The sequence below is a fragment of the Macaca mulatta genome, chromosome 12 (genome assembly GCF_049350105.2).
Source record: "Macaca mulatta isolate MMU2019108-1 chromosome 12, T2T-MMU8v2.0, whole genome shotgun sequence".
NCBI lineage: Eukaryota > Metazoa > Chordata > Mammalia > Primates > Cercopithecidae > Macaca > Macaca mulatta.
This window is the reverse complement of record NC_133417.1, coordinates 87,894,558-87,918,199: the sequence shown is the minus strand read 5'-3', so window position 1 is coordinate 87,918,199 and position 23,642 is coordinate 87,894,558. Positions and strand designations below refer to the sequence as shown.

Below are 23,642 nucleotides of genomic sequence, written 5' to 3'. Positions count from 1 at the left end.
GTGGTAATTGTTAGTTGTTTCATGCTTATGGATGTGCAGCTGAATAATTGAGTTAATTAGTAGAGTTAGATGTCATAAGTGACCTCTGGAGTCACATAGGATCGCTCCCCCTAATCTTTATTTTAAATGGGAATGCTGATAGCGTGAGTTTGTGTAATGAGCCGGTAAGTTGATCAGGAAGCAGGCTACCCTAATGGAGTATATATGGGCATAGAGAAGTCAGATTTGAGATAACCACAGTTGCCAAAATAAGGAGTGAGTTTTGCTTCTTTCGTGTTTTTGAACCCTGAGTAGAGCTAATATAGAGGTTAGGAGTTGTCTCAAATTCTGCACTTCTCTTTTTGGAACTACTACCCAGACTAGGATTTTTCTTCAATAGGTAGTCTACTCTCTTTGGAGCTTTGTTCTGGATTAGTTCAAAATGTGGTTCCTGGACCAGCAACATCACCAACACCTGGGGACTTCTTAGATATGCAGAATCTTGGTCCCTACCCAAGACCTACTAGACAGAAACTCTGTGGATGGGTCTTAACAATCTGTTTAATGTACTGTCTCAGTGATTCTGGTGCAAGCTAAAGTTTAAGAATCACTGCTCTAGATTATAGCCTGATGCTAAGAGTTGTTCAGGACCCAGAATATTGAGGACCCAGCACTTGGAGTACAGTTGTAAAATTAATTATCCTGATACATGTTTTAGGGTTCATTTTTGGGTCTATTGATTAGACTTGGGAGACTCCTTAGGAAACTTTTTTTTTCTTTAACTCCAGAGTTTTGGATTACTAATTTCTGCCTTGTTTTTTATATTGATAGTCCAATTTTATCTGTTTTCTGCCTTCAAAGGTTTTCTTCAACTTCCTTGTCAAGACTTGGTCATCTGTTTTAAGAGCTACTTAGCTACTTTTAAATTTTTTAGTTTTATTTTTGTCCTTTCATCCTAACTTTGCTAAAGGAGATTGATGTGTAGTTTAATTAATAAGTCATCCCCCTAATCTTGGGCAATCTATTTTATTTTTTTGAGACTTCAGTCTTTTCTGTCGCCTAGACTGGAGTGCAGTGGCGTGATCTCGGCTCACTGCACCCTCCACCTCCCGAGTTCAAGCATTTCTCCTGCCTCACCCTCCCAAATAGCTGGTATTACAGGTGCCCACCACCATGCTCAGCTAATTTTTGTATCTTTAATAGAGATGGGGTTTTCACCATGTTGGCCAGACTGGTCTCAAACTTCTGACCTCAAGTGATCTGTCCATCTTGGCCTCCCATAGTGTTGGGATTACAGGTGTGAGCCACCACGTCCAGCCTGGGCAATCTGTTTTAAACTCATTTGCCTTTTTTGTTCCAATTTAAACAAATAAATATACTTTAACTCATAACACGTATGTTAAAAACAAACACTTTTAACTTGTAAGTGATAAAAATTTTCAGAGAAACCTTATATTAGTAGTAGCAAGTATTTTGTAAATGTTAATGTACAAAGAGGTGTAAGACACTAAGTGAAATCTGATTTCACTTGATATTAGGGTGGAAAGTCGAGTACGTAAGAGGATAATGTTTTATAAAGAAAATTTCTCTTGAGGGCTCTTTAATCTTTCATACATGTATTCTGTTTCTTTGATTGTGTGCTGGATTGAATAATTGACTTGTTTTAGGGGCCCTGTTATATGAGAAATATTTTTGTATAGTTCCAAGTCAAAGAAGTTAAATATGTGTGTATGACTCTACAATATATGCCTGCTTACAGAGTTAGCTTGCTTCTATAGTGGCCCAAGAAGGAAGCCTGAGCTAAGAATCAAAAGATAAATGGCAAGTTTTATGTTAAAGTGTCAAGATAGCTGTACAGCTATAATAGGAGTTTAAACATGGGAGTGATTATTGAGAATCATAGGGAAATCTCAAACAAAATGGGATTGGTTTCTAACTGGCCCACTACAGAACCTTATATATAGTAGACACTGAGTAAATGTTCAGTGAATGAAAGATGAGGTCTTACGTCCTAGTATAGAAGACTAGAGAGGATATCAGTCAGCATGTATAAGATTATATTTTTTGTAGGATTTCCAGATTAGATAACAAAAGGTAAAGATATTTAGAATTCATGTAATTGAGAGCAACTTAATATATTGAAAGTATTGGACTTTAAGGATGAATAATTGGGGCTAAGTCCTAGCTTTATTACTTTAATAGTATTTTAGTAAAGTCAATGACCCTTCACTTCTTCAACTGTAAGAATCATATGGACCAGGTGCAGTCGCTCACACCTGTAATCCCAGTTCTTGGGGAGATTGAGGTAGAAGGATGGCCTGAGACCAGGAGATTGAGACTAGCCTGGTCAATGTGACAAGACCCCGTCTCTACCAAAAAGAGAAAAAAAAAGAAAGAATACCACCTGTCTTGTCTACTATACAGGATAATCATTTGAAATAATATATATGAGAAGGCTTAATGAACTATAAATTGCTATTAAAAATGTGAGATGCTATTAAAATGTGAGATGCTATGATTTATTCTCATGATTAGGAAATATTCTGATGATTTATTCTCTGTATGTATGTATAATAATATTTATATGTATAAATTTATACATATAAATTATATATTATATATAAATTATATATAATATATGAACTATAGATTATATAAACTATAAATTATACACAATATAAATTATATATTATAAATATATACAATATATAAATTATATGTCTATAAATTATATACGTATAAATTATATATAGTATGTAAATTGTATTCATATAAATTATATATTATATATAAATTATATTCATATAAACTATATAACAAATTATATACATATAAATTATATATTATATGTAAATCATATACATATAAATTATATAATATGTAAATTATATACATATAAATTATATATATATGTATTTTGAGACAGAGTCTTGCTCTGTCGCCCAGGCTGGAGTGCAATGGCATGATCTCGGCCCACTGCAACTTATGCCTCCCAGGTTCAAGCGATTTTCCTGCCTCAGCCTCCTGAATAGCTGGGTGCACCACCACTCCTGGCTAATTTTTGTATTTGTAGTAGAGACGGGATTTCACCATGTTGGTCAGGCTGGTCTCGAACTCCTGACCTCATGATCCGCCTGCCTTGGCCTCCCAAAATGCTGGGATTACAGGCATGAGCCATTGCACTCGGCCATTTAAAAAAATTTTTTTTGAGACAGGGTCTGTCACCCAGGCTGGAGTGCAGTGGCGCAACCTCGGCTCACTGCAACCTCTGCCTCCTGAGCTCAAGCAATCCTCCCACGTCAGCCTCCTGCAGTGCTGGGATTAAAGGCATGAGCCACAGCACCGGGCCCTGAGATAAGCTTTATTTTTAAGTTATTATAACAATTGTAATGATTACTGCATTATATGTTAATTTGAAAGTTCTGATCTTTGGTTGAAAATATTTTATAAATGTTACTTTTATTAAAATGAGTTGGTTCATAACCCAGAAGTGACATTTTTCCTGTTTTGTCAGTGCAGGTTCAAATAACTGGTTTTGCAGAATACAGAAAATTATAATTGGGAAAGAAACATGTTGTTACCATGGCTTATACATAGGTATTGTTACTGTTACTCAGAAGCCTCAATCTAGTGATTGTGGTTACATTTCTGTATTTTCCAAAAGCTACACTGTTACCAAACTTTGGAATACTTTTACATTTACATTTATATTTGCTTTTCTTTTTATTTAAAGTTGGCTTTATTTTGTGCCATGGGATCCTAAATACTGATGCTACAGCACTGAACCTTTGGAAGCTAGCTCTTCAAAGTAGTTCTTGCCTCTCTCTCTTTCGGGATGAAGTTTTCCACATACACAAAGCTGCAGAAGACTTATTTGTAAACATACGAGGGTATGGCATTTTCATTTATTTTATCTTTTTTGGAGAAGGGTGGTGAGTGAGTTATCTTTACTGAAGTTTTGGGGATAAAGGAGTAGTCACACTCTGCAGGAAGATACAGCCTGTACCATCTGACTTGGATCCCAGGAAGTTGTTTTTAACAGTCAACCTGATAGGTAATAATCATATTTTTTACAGGTAACTTCACATATTAAAAAAAACTGAGGTTACTTGACGTTTCAAAATATGTAATATAGGAGAAGGAAGATGTGTCTTCTTTTGCAAGTCATATATGATTTTCGATGCGAAAGTACCATATACATTTTAGAGGTTTAAAATTTTTGTAAGTGTTATTTTAGAATAGGGTGTACTTGTAAAAGTATATGAAGCAATAAAAAATAGTTAATTGGATTAATTATAACAATTACAGAAGTGATACCACTGCATGTAGGAAATCATGTTGTTTTTATTTAAATAATACAAAATATTCCACATGATTTATTTTCATTTATTTCCAGTTCAGCAAATAATTATCTGAAATGTGTTTCTTAGAAATTTTTAATAACTTTATTTCTCTCCACTTGAGATTCTGCAGCCAATATATAAAAGCTAAGTTGAACTCAGACTTGGTGGCAGTTATGAAATATTTAAAAATACCTAGGATCCGCTGTACTTATGTTGGGCTTCCTAGCTTCAGATAACAATGAAATTTGCCTACATTTATTTCACATCCAGTTGAATAATGACCTAATGAAATTAAAATGAAATAAAACTTCTAGATATTTCAATGTATGTGTATATGTCTGACACTAAATTTAAGCCAATATATCTCACATTTTAGTGTACGTAAGAATTACCCTGAAATGCAAATTGAAATCCAGGTTCCTGAGCATTACCTTTAACCTCCTGTGTCTGTATCTTGGAGAGGTTAAAGGAATCTGCCCTTTTCTTCCCAAGTACTTTATTGAGATAAAATATACAAACAGAAAAATACGTACATCTTAGTTGTATAACTGATTGACTTTGCATATGAATACTCCTGCGTCATCACCACTTAAATCAAGATGTAAGAACATTTCCATCATCTCTGGAAAATTCTTTTGTGCTTCTTTCTGGTCAGTACTGCCATGCCTAGTCCCCTACTCCCCCTACTCCTTTCTCTAGTGAGTACTGCTCTGATTTCTGTCACCATACTGATATTCTTATGCCAGTGATCTGTCAGTCATATGATAAATAGTGCCTTATGTACTTTTCAGCTCTTAGTTTAGATGGTGGAATACCCTGAAATATTATATGCAAGATGGGCTTTGTCATTTTCTAGTTGATTTAGATTGAAAATCATGAAACTTATATTAATATCATATACTAGCATACTGACAAACTCGTTGTGGAATCATATTTTAAAAATGTAAACATTTAAAACCAATTAGCCTCTGTGTATTGAGTGAACTTATGTATGGTGCAAGTAAATTTAATGGCACCGTGAAACCAGTTGTCTTCGTTATGCTTTATTAATGATAAATTTATCATTTGAGAATCTCTGTATTTAAAGTTGTGAGAAGTTTCCATTTTTAATTTAATTGTGAATGATCATCCAGTTTAAAATATGAATTATCATAGTCAAACCATAAGTATAAAATCTTATTAATTATAGACGGTGATGGTTACAGAATTATTATATTTTGGAAATTTGCCCAAAGAATACATAAATCTTAGAGCACTTAAATATAGAAGTTGGAGTTCATTTTAGTGTAAGAGATTTTTATTTATTTACTTTTTTAAAATTTATTTTTGAGATGGAGTTTCGCTCTGTCACCCAGGCTGAGTGCAGTGGTGCAATCTTGGCTCACTGCAGCCTCCTCCTCATGGGATCAAGCAGTTCTCCTGCCTCAGCCTCCTGAGTAATTAGGATTCCAGGTGCCCGCCACCACGCCCAACTAATTTTTGTATTTTTAGTAGAGACGGGGTTTCACCATATTGGCCAGGCTGGTCTTGAACTCCTGCCCGCAAGTGATCCACCCACCTTGGCCTCCCAAAGTGCTGGGATTACAGGTGTGAGCCACCGTACCCGGCCATGGTGTAAGAGATTTTTAGAGAGGTTGTCAGGAAGATATTTTTTCTTTAACATTTTAGGAATTTTGAGTTTTTATATCTGTTATTCATGAAATTGTTTATTATTAGCATTTGTTTTTATGGTAGCATCTTTAAGCTGATGTTAAATAAATGTTTTTTTATTTGAAAAGTAAGTTTTTTTAAAAAAAATACATAGCTTAAAATATATAGTTCTCTTAAAATAATTTAAAGTCGGCAAATGCTTTTCTGCCTCAGTTTTCTCCATCACAAAACCTTTTTATCCAAACAGTCACTACTTTTGATCACTAATATATATCCTTTCAGAATTTTTTCATGCTTAAAGATAGACTTGATTAAAAAGTCAGAAATGATAGCTTTGTCAGTACTTTAGATTTTTGGAAGTAACTTCTGATGTTAATTACATCAGAAGTATAATTTCAGTGTCTCCTTTGAGGCTTAAGGAAGCAATAACATTTAATTTAAAAAATCTACATTGTGAAGTTTAATTTTATTGTTGGATTTAATATAATGTGACTTTTTTTCTTTTAGGAAGGCTTGAATGGACATCTAAATGCTAGAAAAAAGTGTGGGTAGATTCTTCCATGCACTTCCAGTTTGAGGGCCAGGTTTTAAATTGAAAATGTCATTTTTAATTGACTTCTAGTATTAGACTTACTCATTTTGACAGTTATTGATCAAATTAAACTAACGTGCTAATTTGTTTTTGCACCTAGCTATAATAAACGTATCAATGACATAAGAGAATGCAAGGAGGCAGCCGTGTCACATGCGTAAGTAGTTTTATTTTATCTGTGGTAGTTTTAATCAAGAAAAAAATTCTTAAAAGCATCATTTTGTTGAAGTGAGTACAGATTAATAGTATGCAAGATATGGTAGTAGAGGGGGACTTTCAGTCAATGAAAAATATTAAGTATATAGCCTCAATATGTAAAACCTTGGAATTAGTGAAGTCAGATTTTAAATGTTTTTGAAGTGTTGATAAAATGCTATAAGGAAGTATCACACAAAGGACTCTTACTTTGGGTATAATCTCACTGCCACTATGCTCTGCATACCAATATGATTTTTGTACTACTGCATGAAAATTAATATATCCTTATAACTCTTCCAGATAATATTTCCTTTTTTTTTTTTTTTTTTGGAGACAGTCTCTGATGCCATCTTGGCTCACTGCAGTCTCCACCTCCCGGCTCAAGCAATTCTCCTGCCTCAGCCTCCTGCATTGTTGGGATTACAGGCACCCACTGTACAATCTCAGCTAATTTTTGTATTTTAGTGGAGACAGATTTTCACCATGTTGGCTAGGCTGGTCTTGAACTGCTGACCGCAGTGATCAGCCCGCCTCAGCCTCCCAAAGTGCTGGCATTACAGGCATGAGCCACCGTGCTCGGCAAGTATTTACTTTTAAAAGTACACCTCTTTCCCAATTTTAGTTTCTTATATTAGTAAATATATAGTTATCCTAAGTGAAAAATTAGTGTATTTTAAATCTTTGAACAGCTTTCCAGTTTTCTCAAATAATTCTAAATAATTTAATATTTTACTTTGTTACATATATGATATACTTAATGTAGAATATTTTCTGCAGTGAACTTAGGTACTATATACAGATAGTAGTATTTGATCTATCAGTATTTCTATATAAGGCAGAGAGAAGGCAAGCATCACTCCATAGAGAAAACTATGAAACCACGGGAAGTTTTAGAATTTCAGTTTAGGCTATAAGATAGATATTGGGAATTTAAACCATCTTTACTCATTGTATCTGTGCTATATCATTCCTCATGCATATTTTATTTACTTGAATGAAGTACATTTGCTTAATTTTTCAAAAATGATTCCTAGTGCAAATAACATACTTTGGAGTTCATTAGAATTCCTCTCTAGACTTGCAGAAATGCACATAATTATTATTTCTTCACGGGATAGACCCTACTATAGGCAGAAATATAGGCATAGCTATCTTTTATAAAGATCGTTTACAAGCAAGGTCTTTTTATTTTCCTTCTTCTGTTTATTAAATAAAATAATTATAAGTAGTAAGCAGTGCCAGGCCCAAGTACTTTATAGACATTTTCTCCCAATAAACATCACAGACTTCTCACAGTAATCCTGTGAAGTAAAATAATCAAAATAACATTTGTTCATTTTCTTCTGGGAAATGATACGATGACTTTATTATTGTCAGTAAAAAGAGCTTGTCATTGAAATTAAAGTAACATAGAAGCACTGTATATGAGGCATCATGAAAGATAGTGCATCTTTTGAGACAGGTGCCATCATACTTATTCTATAGACAAAAAACTGAAACTTAGAAAGTTGGAACCTAAGGTCATGCAGGGAGAGGATGGATTTTAATTTGAGTCCTCTGAAACTGACCTGCTGTGTCACAGCAAAATTACTAGTGTTGGGTTTTTGGCATAGACATCATTCATACACACACACACACACACACACACACACACACATTTATGCACCTATCTAAATTCTAAAACTTTCTTGGAGCAGTGTGTATTTTGTGTAGTATGAGGAGTTTGAATACTTAGAACATTTTATGATTTTTTTCCTTCTGTTAATATGTGAGAATGTTTTCTAATCTTAATTTTAAAATACCTAGTATATGAATATTTATGATTATCCCTTCCTTTCCCATCTTTCTATTTTTGAACAAGAGTGCCAAGTAGATCTCATCTCAATACCTTTATTGACTATAGCTCTTGTGTATTCAGTTTTGTATATTTAATAGGAATATAACTTAATAAGAATATAGATAACCAGATATTTATTAAGTTATATTTGTTAATTTCTATATGGAAGTGACAAAAAAGTATACAGTTAGTCAGTTTTTGGCTTCAAGGATTTCTTTCTTTTTTTTTTTTGTTGAGGTGGAGTCTTGCTCTGTCATCCAGGCTGGAGTGCAGTGGCATGATCTTGGCTCACTGCAACCTCTGCCTCCTGGGCTCAAGTGATTCTCCTGCCTCAGCCTCCCAAGTAGCTGGGATTACAGGCGCCCACCATACCTGGCTAATTTTCTGTATTTTTAGTAGAGACGGAGTTTTGCCATGTTGCCCAGTTGGTCTCGAACTCCTGAGCTCAGGCAATCCACCCAACTTGACCTCCCAAAGTGCTGGGATTATAAGCATGGGCCTGGTCACCGTCAAGAATTTCAGTCTGTAAAGTGCTTAAAGCTGTGTGGTACTAAAATTGGAGAAATTATTCGTCAATAAATACCTGGATGTTGGGAAATGCTTCTTGAAGGACTGGTCTTGAAGGTTGGGTAGGATTTTGATAGATGGAGAATAACAGAAGAAACACAGTTTAAAAAGCAACACAAGAAAGGCAGGATAAATGTAAGATTAGAAACTCAATGACAAACACATAGAAGATTATTTTTATAGGAACTTTGGCTTCCTAAAAAAAGACTTTAGAAGTTGAACCTGTAATGCTAGTTACTTTAATTGCCAATAAAAATTTTAGTAGAAGCAGATAAACTATTATGGTGTCTTTCCCTGTAGCGGTTCAATGCACAGAGAAAGACGCAAGTTTTTAAGATCTGCACTGAAGGAATTGGCTACTGTCCTCTCTGATCAGCCTGGATTGCTAGGTCCCAAGGTAACTGATTTAATTATTATTTCAATAATTGTGCCATATTAAAATTTTAAAAAACATTTCTACATGAAATTTTACTGAAATTTGAGTCAGGGACTACATAAAAGGATTTTTATATTTAGTGGAGCATGAATTTTCTGACTTGACATTCATACATCGTACCTCCCTGCATTCTTCTCCCTTGTATGCATGCTCTCTCTCTCCTACATACTTGTAAGTTCTCTTGTGCTCTCTCCTGTTAGTCTCCTCACTCTTTTGAATTGATATTATCACTTCTTGCCAATGACTTTTCACGTAGAAAGAGATTACGAGTTTGTTTTTTGTCATTGAATAAGAATAAACACTTATTTTTTTTAAACAGGCACTTTTTGTTTTTATGGCGTTATCCTTTGCCCGTGATGAAATCATCTGGCTACTTCGTCATGCAGATAACATGCCAAAGAAGAGTGCAGACGACTTTATAGATAAGTACGTTAGCAACATTTAAAAAATTATTTTCTGTATATAGATGCTGCTTGATTTACAATGGGGTTATGTCCTGATAGACCCCATTGTAAGTTGAAAATATTGTTAAGTTGAAATGCATTTAGTACATCTCATCTACTGAACATTAGAGCTTAGCCTAGCCTACCTTAAATGTGCTCAGAACACTTTTATTAGCCTACGGTTGGGCAAAATTATCTGGCAACATAGTACACTGAAGAGTGTAAGTTGTTTATCTTTCTGATTACATAGTTGACTGGGAACTGCGGCAGCATCATGAGAGAGTATCATACTGCCTATTGCTAGCCTGGGAAAAAAAGTCAAAATTCAGAGTACAATTTGTACTAAATGTGTATTGCTTCTGCACCATTGTAAATTAGAAAGATAGTACATCCAAATCACTGTAAGGTGTGCACCATCTGTATTCTGATTTATGGGCTGGGGAATCTGGAGACTTATATTTGAAGCAAAATTATTTTGAAGAGCTTGGAATATTTGTGATATATCATTAGATGATATTAATTAGACTGCAAAGTCAACTTTAGTTTTAAATTAGGGCTTTTGTTTTCTCATAGTATGCTTTGTGGTGATAAAGTTTTTGTTTTCTTGCTATGCTCAGTAATATTTCTTACAGAATTCATTTTTTAAAACTAGTTACTACACAAAACATTTAAATAAAAATCCTGTTTGTAGAGTTGCAACCCAGTGTGTCATTAAAATGTTTTTGTGTTGTTTTAGTTCAGTCTCTCAATAAGAGTTAGAAAAATGGAGCAGAGAAATAAGAGCATACAGGAAAATTTTATTTCTTGCTAATCCTCTTTTATTTGAGATTTTTTGATGATGTATTTATAACATGTCCTGTTTTTTTATTTTTTTTAATTTAATTTTGTTTTGTTTTGTTTTGTTTTTTGAGACAGAGTTTTACTCTGTCACCCAGGCTAGAGTGCAGTGATGCCATCTTGGCTCATTGCAACCTCAACCTCCTGGGTTCAAGCGATTCTCCTGTCTCAGCCTCCCAAGTAGCTGGGTTTACAGGCACCCACCACCATGCCCAGCTAATTTTTGTATTTTTAGCAGAGATGGGATTTTACCTTGTTGGCCAGGCTGGTCTTGAACCCCTGACCTCAGGTGATCAGCCTACCTTGGCCTCCCGAAGTGCTGTAATTACAGTTGTGAGCCACTGTACCCGTGAACACTATTTTCAGTTTGGATTTTCTGCTATCAATTTTTAGCCTTAGCTTTTTTTCTTTTTTTCTTTGCTTTCCATGATTTCTTTATTTATGAAACAATTTAAAAAGGAAGTAATTGACATCAGGTATTAAACAGTGCCCTTTATAAGAAAAATACTTTTAGGAATGAGATCTAGGGCCTCTAATATATTCTTTAATAATGGTGAATTTATTATTTGAAATATTTTTCTTGAAATTTTAAAAAAGGCACATTGCTGAATTAATATTTTACATGGAAGAGCTTAGAGCACATGTGAGGAAATATGGACCTGTAATGCAGAGGTATTACGTGCAGTACCTTTCTGGCTTTGATGCCGTTGTCCTCAATGAACTCGTGCAGGTAAAAACTATCTTATACTATTTCCCTTTTGTTCCTTCCTTCCCACCTTTGATAGTATTTGATTTGTTTGTTCAACAAGCATTTATGAAATATCATGTGCCAAGCGATAAATCATGTTTATATTTTGTCGAGATCATTACCTAGAAGGGAAGAAACAGTTGTAGTCCAATGTGATAGGTATTGTGCGTAAAGTGTATATAAAGCTCAGAGTGAACACAAGGAAAGACACGATTATTTATCCTGAAGATGAAGGTGTATACTCACCAAATTACAGAGGGCCTTGGGAAAGAGGAGGTTAGTCATAAATCAGATGTACTACTTAGAAAGATCACCCTGGTTCAGTGTGGATGATAGATTGCTGGGAACCAAGTAAGGAGGCAGAGAGACCAGAAGAAAAATGACAGCAGTAGGCTAAATGAGAGGTGATGAGAGCCTGAGCTTGGGCAGAAGCTATGGAGATTCAGAAGAGATGATAGAGACAATATAATTGATAATTAACTATTAGAAGGAAAGAATAAAAATCTTTTTGAAGAAGATTGTTAAAGGATGACCCGTAAATAAAGATTTCATATAGATATTCCCATTTAAATGTCCAATTTTTTTTCCTTAATTGGTTTTTAGCCTTTTTTTTTTTTGCTTTCCATAATTTACTTATTCAGTGTTTTTCATCTTTATTTAAATTAAAAAAAATTTTATTCCAAATAAACTGACCCTAAGAAAATAATATTTTATTTTCCTTCACTTTGTAGAATTACATGTTTCAAATGACTGTAAGCTAATGTATAAAGAAAGAACAGTTAAGAATCCTCTTTATATAAAGACTACTCTAAAGCTGCTAGTTTTCCAGAGAAATAACCGTACTTTGAAGTTCTCATTTTTTTCAAATCAACCTGAAAATATAATAAGGAAAAAAATTGTTCATGTAATTTTTTTTTACCTTGAATTATATACTGTTACAAGCTAGTATTCTAAACTCTATAGTTTATTTCTTCTTTTATCCACTAGATGGAGCTCAGATACTTCCTTTCTATGGTCATTTAAAAAGGGAACAGAAAACCTCGGGTATTATTGCCTTACTATAATTTTATTTGAATAGTTATTACTTACCAGATAAGCCAGAAGCTTTTGTTCTTATTTATTATTTATTCATACTAGCATACAGTTTAAAAAGTAAACCAGAATTCCTGAGTCACTTCATCTGTTTTTATATAAAGTGGAGTTTACTAATACTGAGAAAATTAATTCTTAGCATTTCTTCTGGATTATATGATAGTATAGTATCAGCAGCAATCATACTGATATTAGTAATTGCCAGATTTATTGACAGTGTCTCTTACCAAATCTGTAGAATACCTCTGTGAGAGTGGATATAGTTATCATTATTTGTTGAAGAAGAAATGCCTTATGTGATTTGCTCATTATCACACAGCTCATAAGTAATAGAGCCGGTAGTCAAACTCAAGTTTTAACTCCAAAGTCTGAGCATTTTACCACCCTCTTCTGTTGCAAAGTATATTCACAATGTTTTTCACCATTTGCTAGCATATAAATTTAGAACTAAGGTTGTAAACCTGTTAGCATAGTTGATTGCAATAGGCGTTAATATTTTATTGTGGTAAAATATATGTAACAAAATTTACCATTTTCACGATTTTTAAGTGTACGGTTCACTCACATCATAAAGTTTTGAAATTGTGTTTTATTTATGCTGTTTGTAAGCTAAGCATCCACTTTTTAAAAGGAATTTTTTTTTTAGCATCCACTTTATATACAGTTTATCAAATATTCATTTTTTAAGCTAGGTTGAAAAGGGTTTTTAGGTCTTAGTTTTATTGAGGCCTAACGTACGATAAAAATCACTCATTTTTAGTGCATGTTGTAAATTTCGGTAGCTGTGTACATTTGTGCAACTATTACCATCACCACATTCAAGACAGAACTTTTCCAACACCTTTAACAGTTTACTTATATACCCTTATGGTATACCTTCATCATTCTTCCATGAGCCCCTGACAGCAACTGGTGTTTGTCCATACAAAGCATACAAAGTATCGTATGAAAGTAAGTCATACTATACTTTCACCTTAAAAATACTTTTTCATATAAATTTTCCTACAAAGTGTATGAAAAAAGTACTTTTTTACACATAATCATTTATTTTTTATTTCTTTCACTTAACATAATGGTTTTGAGATTCGTATTACAGTGTGTGTTAAAATTTCATTTCTTTTTTATTACTGAAAAATATTCCATAGTATGGGTATACCAGTTTGTTTATCCATCCACTAATTGATAGACCTGAGTTGTTTCCCAACTAGATGTCTTTTTGTTTTTCAGAATCTTTCTGTTTGCCCTGAAGATGAATCAATCATCATGTCCTCTTTTGTGAACACTATGACTTCCCTAAGTGTAAAACAAGGTAAGAAGCCTTTTAAATAAAAGCATATTTTCTTCTAATTAGATTTTCAAATTTGATTATTTTTAAGGAGATAATTTACCAGTTAATTTGGCTAATGATCTATTATTTTTTGTCCTAATATTGTTCTCTGAAGCAAAGATTTCTAAAATGGGTTTGTGATGCTGTTTACAAAAATAATAATTACAGTTTTATATTTCTAATTATTAAGCAGGAAGAAAAGCATTTTGTAACAAAAACAATAAAACATTTGTATTTTGTAGCAAATCATGTATTTGATCCAAGCATACCAATAACAATATTTAATGCCATTTATAAAATGTTTAGTCTGTGCCAGGCACTTTACATATATATTATCCCATTTACTCCACATTCTTTTTTCAACACTGTTATTACTTTTGACAGATTTGGAAACTCTGGGTTTTAGGGTTAACCTCTCAGTTTTTGAGCATAATTTGCCACGCTCTAATAGCTATTAAGCAGGAGTAGGAATTTGAGCTCAAATCTGTCAGTCTCAAAAATTGATGTCATATAATCACCTTGCCATTATTCGAACACTCCATTCTGGTGGAATGATTAGTGTGTTTTAGTTTTATAGTCTTTTAGTCTTTTAATAAAGGATATCAGAAACCTTGAAAACTTGTGAGTAATAAATATATAAACATTTTTCTTAGTTCAGCCTGTATTGCTACCACATCTAAGTAATGAAACTAAAATAATTTTTTCCGGTGATATTTGGTTTCTATAGAGTTATTTTGTGGAACTTCAGCATGCTGTTCAAAGTTTCTATTGGTAGGATCTCTCAAATTCTATTCAAACTCCTGTAAATTGACATGTAAGCACACTGAGAATCAGAGAGCTTAGGAGAGAAGCCTTTACTTCACTTAGCACAACTGTCTCCTTTATCATCATCTTTACAGGATTTGAGAATTGTTTCACTGTCTTCATTCTTAAATTTTAAAATGTTTTTATTTTTTAATTGTAAAATATACATAAAATTGACCATCTTAACCATTTTTGAGTGTATAGTTCAATAGTGTTAAGTATATTCATATTGTTGTGCAACCAATCTCCAAAACATTTTCATCTTGCAAAACAAGTTCTTTTAATGGTTATTGAACAACAATGCCCCATTTCCCTTTCCTGCTAGCCCCTGGCAACCTCTGTTCAACTTTCTGTTTCTGTGAGCATGACTACTATAGATACCTTGTATAAGTGGAATCACAGAGTATTTGTCTTTCTGTGACTGGCTAATTTCACTAGGCTTAATGTCCTCGAGTTCAGCCATAGTAGCATGTGTCAGAATTTCCTTTCTTTTTTAGGCAGAATAATAGTCCATGATATTTATTTATTTCATTTTTGAGACCCAGTCTCACTCTGTTGCCCAGGCTGGAGTGCTGTGGTACAATCTCAGCTCACTGCAACCTCTGCCTCCCAGGTTCAAGCAGTTGTCCCACCTTAGTCTCCCGAGTAGCTGAGACTACAGGCACACACTACCACACCCAGATAATTTTTGTATTTTTAGTAGAGATGGGGTTCCCACGTTAGTCAGGCTAGTCTCAAACTCCTGACCCTTAGGTGACCTACCCGCCTCGGTCTCCCAAAGTGCTGAGATTACAGGCATGACACACTGTGCTCAGCCTCCATTGTATTTAGATACTAGATTTTGTTTATTCATTCATTTATCAATGGAAATTTAAGTTGATTCTACCTTTGACTATTTTGAATAATTCTTCTGTGAACATGGGTGTACATATATCTTTTTAAGACCCTGGCTTTAATTCTTTTAGCTATACTCAGAAGTAGAATTGTCTTAGCTGTTAAAATTTAAAATGTGCTTATAGATTTCTGAAAACATTAATTTGCTTTGTAATCTTTTTTTTTCTGTTACTACAGTTGAAGATGGGGAAGTATTTGATTTCAGAGGAATGAGATTAGATTGGTTTAGGTTACAGGTAAGAATAACCTTTTATTGTCATTCTGTTTTGTTATTTTATTTAACATGAAAAATTTTATAACAGAACTATAAAATATTCATTGTTATATACCTATTGAAAATATTTCTTTTGTATAATTAACCATAAAAGAAACATTTTGTACTCATTATTAAACTTGGATAAATATATTTTTAACTTAAGCCAATATGTAAGAGTTTTTGAATAGATTATTGTAATTTTAAAATATCTAAAAATTTAAATCCCAATCTCTCTCTCTTGATTATCCTGATTCAAATATTTAATTCTAAAGTAAAAGCACAAAATCTTTTTTGAGAAAATATTTAAAATCTACTGTGGGCATCAGCAAACTTTTTTTAATAAAGAGACAGCTGATAATAATTTTCGGCTTGCAGCCATGTAGTCTCTGTCATCATGATTGCATTCTGCCATTGCAGTGTGAGAGCAGCTGTAGACAATACATAACTTAATGGGCATGGCTGTATTCCAGTAAAACTATTAATAAAAACCAGCAGGTAGCCCACAGGCTGTAGTTTACAACTACGATATGTACCAAAAACTTCCGTTTGCTGAAAAACAGAAATAAATATTATTAGAGTGTTCATTTAATATATGTCTCATATAAATAGTTCATAAAGGCATTAAAAATGCAAGCCTAACCCTTTGGTGTATACTGTAACCTTAATGATAAAAATTAGTTGCCCTGTAAATATTTTAAGTGATTATGGGAAAATGGCCCAGTGTTCTCAATAATCTGCATCTTTTAAAAATCCATATATTTGTAAATGATAATAGTCATTATATCATAATATAGTCATTTGACTCATTGTGAAGTCAAAGCATTCAGTTTGCCCCATTCCCAGTTTCATTCTCCAGAAATACTCACTTTTAATAACTGGCCTATATTTTTTTAGATGTTCAAACGAGTAAATTAGATAGTACTATGTACTGTTTTGCTATTTATTTATTTTTTTAAATATTTACTTATTTATATTTTAGAGACAGAGTCTTGCCCTGTCACCCAGGCTAGAGTACAGTGGTATGATTATAACTCACTGTAACTTCCGGCTCCTAGGCTCAGGCAGTCCTCCCACGTCAGCCTCCTGAATAGCTGGGACTGTAGGTGCAAGCCACCACACCCAGCTAATTAAAAAAAAATTTGTAGAGACTGAATCTTGCTGTATTGTCCAGGCTGATCTCAGACTCCTGGCCTCAGCGATCTTCTCACCTCAGCCTCCCAAAGTGCTGGGATTACAGGCATGAGCCACAGTGCCTGGCCTGTTTTGCTATTACAAATAAATAAATAAAATTTCTATTTGTTTAATTAAAAAGAGAAAATATAAGTAGTATTTGTTTGTGGAAGCTATTTTTAGATGGAAACAGTCTCAAGAATGACTCTCAGGATGACTATGCTTTTCTGGCAGTCTGCTTAGTACTCTGAGGTGCTTTTACTTTTCTTAGGTTCTTTTCCTTTCAACCTCAAAATGCATGAGCACTTTTCTCCTTTTTGTTCTGTATTCTATAGGGAGCTTATTTTTAGAACTGAAGACTTTTATAAATAAAAGTATTAAATAACTTACCAGTTTGTGGAAGATCAGGGAAGTACACTTGAAATACCAACATCCTAAACTGTTAAATGTATATATATTATAGGTTATTTTCTTATTACAAATGAAGTTTTAAAATTGACACCTCTTTGTTTTTAAAAAGGCAATGAAACAATACAGAAGTAGAACTTGTAATGTAAAAAAAGAAGTGGAATTTGCTTTGCCAAAGGATATACACGTTTCAGACTTAGAAAGTCATTGTCACAAAGCTTGAACTGCTTCAATTTTCTGTTCTCGGTTTATGGGAGTGCCTAAACCAATACTTGGACTCAGAGAATTTTAGAGATTTAGATGCATTTCAAATGCACCTTTACATTTGTGCATTTATGGGAGTGCCTAAACCAGTACTTGGACTCAGAGAATTTTAGAGATTTAGATGCATTTCAAATGCACCTTTACATTTGAAGTATTCATGTGAGAATTTTAGCCTTTTTCAATTACAGCAAAATAAAAAGCATTGAGTGAACATGAAGAATGTAGATTTGGTTATTCCTTTGTGTAGATTTTTTAAGTTTTTGTAAGATTTTTATAAGAGCATTACTAGCTAGCTATCTGATTTTTTTTTTCCATGTAATCTGTACCTGCTTATATTAGTTTCCTAGGGCTGCCATAACAAAATACCAACTAAATGGCTTAAACAATAGAAATGTATTATTTCATAGTTCTGAAGGCTGGCAGTCTGAAAGCAAGGTGTTGGCAGGGTTGGTTTATTTCAAGGACTGCAAGGGAGAACCTGTTCCATCTCTCTCTCCTAACTTCTGGTGATTTGCTGGTAATCTTTGTTGTTCCTTGCTTGTAGTTGCATCTAAAGGCATTCTCCGTGTGTTTCTTCACATCATTTTTCTTTGCATATTTCATGTTCAAGTTTTCCGTTTTTATAGGGCTACCAGTTATATTTGATTAGGTCCCATTCAAATGACTTCATTTTTACATGCTTAGCTCTGTAAAGACCCTAATTCCAAATAAGGTCACATTCTGAGGTACTGGGGGTTAGGATTTAAGCACATCTTTTTTTCGGGGATGCAATTCAATGCATAACATCGCTGTTAACCATGTTTAGAACATGCAGTCACTCAGACCATTTCTACTGCATACAGATCCTCCTTTTTTTTTTTTTTTTTAAATTGACAACAGGACAATGTACACAAAGGAAGGAAGGAATGGGATGTACCACTAAGGCAGAGAAGTGTTCGCTAGAAGTAGAGAACAAAAGTGCAAAGTAGCAGGCAGGGTCCAGAATCTAAAAGGTTTACATGGGTGTTGAAGAGCAGCTCAGCAGCTTGAAAGTTCCAAGCCTACAAATTAGACTGTAGGATACAGAAGATAAAATACTGAGCAGTATTATGTAATCTATAGAAAAATAGCACATTCACCTTTTGAGGATTTTATAATCTAGCTATGGAGACAAAGCATAAAAAATGTAAAAAATAGCAGCTGAAAATCTGAAAGATTAAGAGATGTCATAGACAGGATATGTGTATCAGTTAATTTCAGTCTTAGAAGGGATAAAGCATTTTTCAAGTTGAAATTGCTTTGAATAGGAAAAAGAAAAGGACAAACAATGAGTAAAGAGCAAGTAAAGAGACTTTATATAAAGTATTACTGTAAGAAGGGGAAAATATTCACAAAAATTATGAATGATCTGACTTTGATCACTGACCTTTGGTTTCAGGTAGATGTACAAGAATTGTTAGGTGAAAGCATATGGCCAGAGAGTGGTGAAGAGTTCTATAGATAATCAGTAGTGGTTGAGTAGAGCAGACCAGAAGAATAAGCCTGTGGGAGAATTTTAGTAGTGTACTTTGTGCCTTCACTGATGTCCTATTTAGTTTGGTTCTAAGGTTATTGCTTTTTTTATAGGTCACTTTCATCTTTCTCTATCCTTTTCCTACTCTTGAGAATTCTCTCTGTATTTTTGTCATTCTTTTCTACTTCCTAAGTGATTTCATTCTGTTGTGTATTTCATCAGTCCCTTAAGCATTTTTAGTTGCTCTTTCAAATATCTTTTCTCCTCTGTCTTCTGATTTATTCAAGTTGTTCATATTCTTTTACTTAAACCTATTCTTTTTTAGTAGTAGCATGTTTCTCCCCGCATTATTGTCAAGCAGTTAAATCATTATCTTGTTTTGTTGCCAATCATTTCTTCTGAATCTGTTTTCAAAATGTTATTTAAATTCTGATGTAATTTTTTTAATTTAAAAATTTTATGAATACATAATAGTTGTACATATTTATGGGGTACATGTGATATTTTGATACAAGCATGCAGTGTATAATGAACAAATCTGGTTAGTGGGAATATTTCATCACCTCGCACTTATCATCATATTGGAAACATTCCAGATCTGCTCTTGTTATTTTGAAAGATGCAGTAAATTATTAACTATAGTTGCCCCATTGTGCTATACTAGTTCTTATTCCTCCTAACTGTACTTTTGTACCTATTAACCAATCCTTTATTCCCACTTCCCCCCTTCCCTACTCAGCCTCTTATGACCATCATGCTCCTCTCTGCTTCCACGAGATCAATTTTTTTAGCGTCCACTTAGGAGTAAGAACATGTGACATTTGTTTTTCTGTGCCTGGCTTATTTCACTTAACATAATTTCCTCCAGTTCCATCTATGTTGTTGCAACAGACAGGATTTCATTCTTTTTTTTTATGGCATAATAATATTCCATTGTGTATATATTTACCATTTATCTATTGATAGACACTTGGGTTGGGTTTCATATCTTGACGATTGTGAATTTTGCTGCAATAAACATGGGAGTGCAAATACTTCTTCAGTATGTTGACTTCCTCTCTTTTGGATATATACCCAGCAGTGTGATTGATTGCTAGATCATATGGTAATTCTGTTTTTAAGTTTTTGAGGAACCTCAGACAGTACTGTTTTCAACAGGGGCTCTGCTAATTCACATTCCAGCCTGCAGTATATGAGAGTTCCCCTGTCTCCACATCCTCGTTAGCATTTATTTTCTGTTTTTTGATAATAGCCATTTTAACTGGGGTGAGACGATGTCTCATTGTGGTTTTAATTTGCATTTCTCTGATGGTGAGCACTTTAAAAATATATCTGTTGGCCACCTGTATGTCTTCTTTTGAGAAATGTCTGTTTAGAACTTTTGCCCATTTTTTCAATAAGATTTTTTTTTTTTTTTTTTTTGCTATTGAGCTGTTTGAGTTCCTTATATATTCTGATTGTTAATGCCTTGTCTGTTGAATAGTTTGCAGATATTTTCTCTCATTCTATAGGTTGTCTCTTCACTGTGCTGATTGTTTCCTTCTTTGTTGTGCAGGAGTTTTTTTTAGCTTAATGTGATCCTATTTATCCATTTTTTGCTTTTGTTCCCTGTGGCTTTTGAGGTCCAACTCAAGAAATCTTTGACCAGACCAATATTCTGACATTTTTCACCAGTGTTTTCTTCTAGTAGTGTCATAGTTTCAGGTTTTAAATTTAAGTCTTTAATTCATTTTGGTTTGATTTTTTTATATGATGAGAGATAGAGGTCTAGTTTCATTCTTTTACATGTGGATATCCAGTTTTCTCAGCACAATTTATTGAAGAGACTGTTCTTTCCCCAATGTATATTCTTGGCACTTTTGTTGGAAATGAGCTAATAGTAAATGCGTGGATTTATTTCTGGGTTCTGGGTTCCGTTTCATTGATATTTGTATCTGTTTTTATGCCAACACCATACTGTTTTGTTTACTATAGCTTTGTAGTAGATTTTGTGATGAGGTAATGTGATTCCTCCTGCTTTGTACTTTTTGGATTGTACTTTTTTTTTGGATTGACTCTTTTAGGTTTTTTTTGTTGTTTGTTCCATATGAATTTTAGGATTTATTTTTTCTGTTTCTGTAAAGAATGTCATTGGTATTTAGATAGGGATTTCATTGAATCTGTAGATCACTTTGGGTGGTATGTTTAGCAATATCAATTCTTCCAATTCATGAACATGAGGTGTCTTTTATCTTGTTGTGTCTTCTTCAGTTTCCTTTTTCAATGTTTTATAGCTTTCATTGTAGAGATCTTTCACTTTTTGGTGAAGTTTATTGGTAGGCTTTTTTTTTTTTTTTTTTTTTTTGGTAGCTACTGTAAATGAGATTTCTTGATTTCTTTTTCAGCATGTTTGCTATTGACACATGGAAATGCCTCTGATTTTTGTATGTTGAGTTTATGTCATGAAACTGAATTGGTTGATCGGTTTTAGTAGTGTTTTGGTAGAGTCTTTAGGTTTTTATAAATATAATATCATATTTTCTTCAGATAAGGACAATTTGATGACTTGTCTTCCAGTTCGGATGCTTTTAATTTATGTCTTTTGTCTGATTGCTTTGGCTAGGACTTCCAGTCCTGTGTTGAATAAAAGTGTTGAAAGCAGGCATCCTTGTATTGTTCCAAATCTCAGAGGAAATGCTTTCAGTTTTCCCCGATTCAGTGTGTTGCTAGCTGCGGGTTCATCATATATGGCCTTTATTGTTTTCTTCCATACCTAGTTTGTTAAGAGGTATTATGTTTTCTTCCATACCTTGTTTGTTAAGAGCTATGTTTTCTTCCATACCCAGTTTAAGAGTTTTTATTATGAAGAGATGTTGAATTTTATTGAATGCATTTTCAGCATATATTAAAATTATACAGTTTCGTCCTTATTCATGTGCATATGTTGAACCATCTTGTATTTATCTTACCGGATCATGATCTTTTTAGTGTGTTGTTGAATTCTGTGTGCTAGTATTTTGTTCAGCATTTTTGCATCTATGTTCGTAAGTGTTGATGGCCTGTAGTTTCTTTTCCTGTAGTTTTGTGTCTTTGGTTTTGGTATCAGGATAATGCTGGCCTTGTAGAATGAGTATTTGAAAGTATTCTTTCCTTCCCAATTATTTGGAATAGTTTGAGTAGAATTGGTATTAGTTCTTTAAATATTTGCTGGAATTCAGCAGTGAAGCCATCAGGTCCTGGGCTTTTCTCTCACGGGAGACTTTTTATTACTGCTTCTATCTCATTACTTATTATTGGTCTTTTCAGGTTTTCTGTTTCTTCTTGGTAGGATGTATGTGTCTAGGAATTTATCCATTTCATATCGGTTCTCCAGTTCTTTGGCATATAGTTGCTCATAATCTCTAATCCTTGGAAGTTTTTGGTATCAGTTGTAATGTCTCCTTTTCCATTTCTGGTTTTTTTCTGGGGGGGGGGTCTTTCTTTTTTTCTTACTTAATTTAGCTAAAGGTTTGTCAATTTTGTTTAGTTTTCCAAAGAACTAACTTTTTATTTTGTTGATCTTTTGTATTATTTTTAGTCTCGATTTTCTTTATTTCTTCTCCGATCTTTATTACGTATTTCCTTCTGCTAACTTTGGGTTTGGTTTGTTCTTACTTTTCTAGTTCTTTAAGTTACATTATTAGGTTATTTGGTCTTTCTACTTTATTAATATAAGTGTTTGTTGCTATAAATTTTCCTCTTACTACTGCTTTTGCTGTATCCCATAGGTTTTGGTATATCGTGTTTCTGTTTTTATTTCTTTCAATAAATGTTTTATTTCCTTAATTTCTACATTGTTCAGGAGCATATTGTTTAATTTCCATATGTTAGTTTCCAAAGTTCCTCTTGTTGATTTCTAGTTTTATTACACTATGGTCAGAGAAGATACTTGATATGATTTCAGTTTTTTGAATTTGTTGAACTTTGTTTTGTGGCCTAACATATGGTCTCTCCTGGAGAATATCCCATGTTCTGATGAGAAGAATAAATTCTGCTTTTTGAAAATGTGGGGCAGTTAATGGAACTCTTTATTGAATTCATGGCCACAGCTATAGCTAATTCCTGTTTATACTCTAAAGCTGATAAATGGTAAGTAAAACTCCTTAGGCTTAGTTTGTGATAAATGTCAAGTATATTTTGTCATCAGAATATTGACATCATTCTTCCTCATTCCTCCTTCTTTTCTGGTAGACAAAAACCGCAAAATACAAAAGTCTCCTTTGTGATGTCACTGTCTCATTGAATAGTAACATCATCCACCTATTGGCCCCTTACCATGGTAGGGTT

The 23,642-nt window shown here is 33.6% G+C and overlaps 1 protein-coding gene across 2 annotated transcripts in view; it reads left to right on the top strand.

Annotated features, from left to right (window-relative positions):
• The window catches only part of NCKAP1 (NCK associated protein 1), a 110,954-nt gene that overhangs the window by 46,535 nt on the left and 40,777 nt on the right, over window positions 1-23,642 (top strand). For both annotated transcript variants that reach the window (XM_015110506.3, NM_001266519.1), the window contains 7 exon segments: window positions 3,713-3,869; window positions 6,665-6,721; window positions 9,467-9,563; window positions 9,922-10,028; window positions 11,480-11,612; window positions 13,950-14,031; window positions 15,925-15,983. In XM_015110506.3, the coding sequence (XP_014965992.1) occupies window positions 3,713-3,869; window positions 6,665-6,721; window positions 9,467-9,563; window positions 9,922-10,028; window positions 11,480-11,612; window positions 13,950-14,031; window positions 15,925-15,983 (692 nt within the window).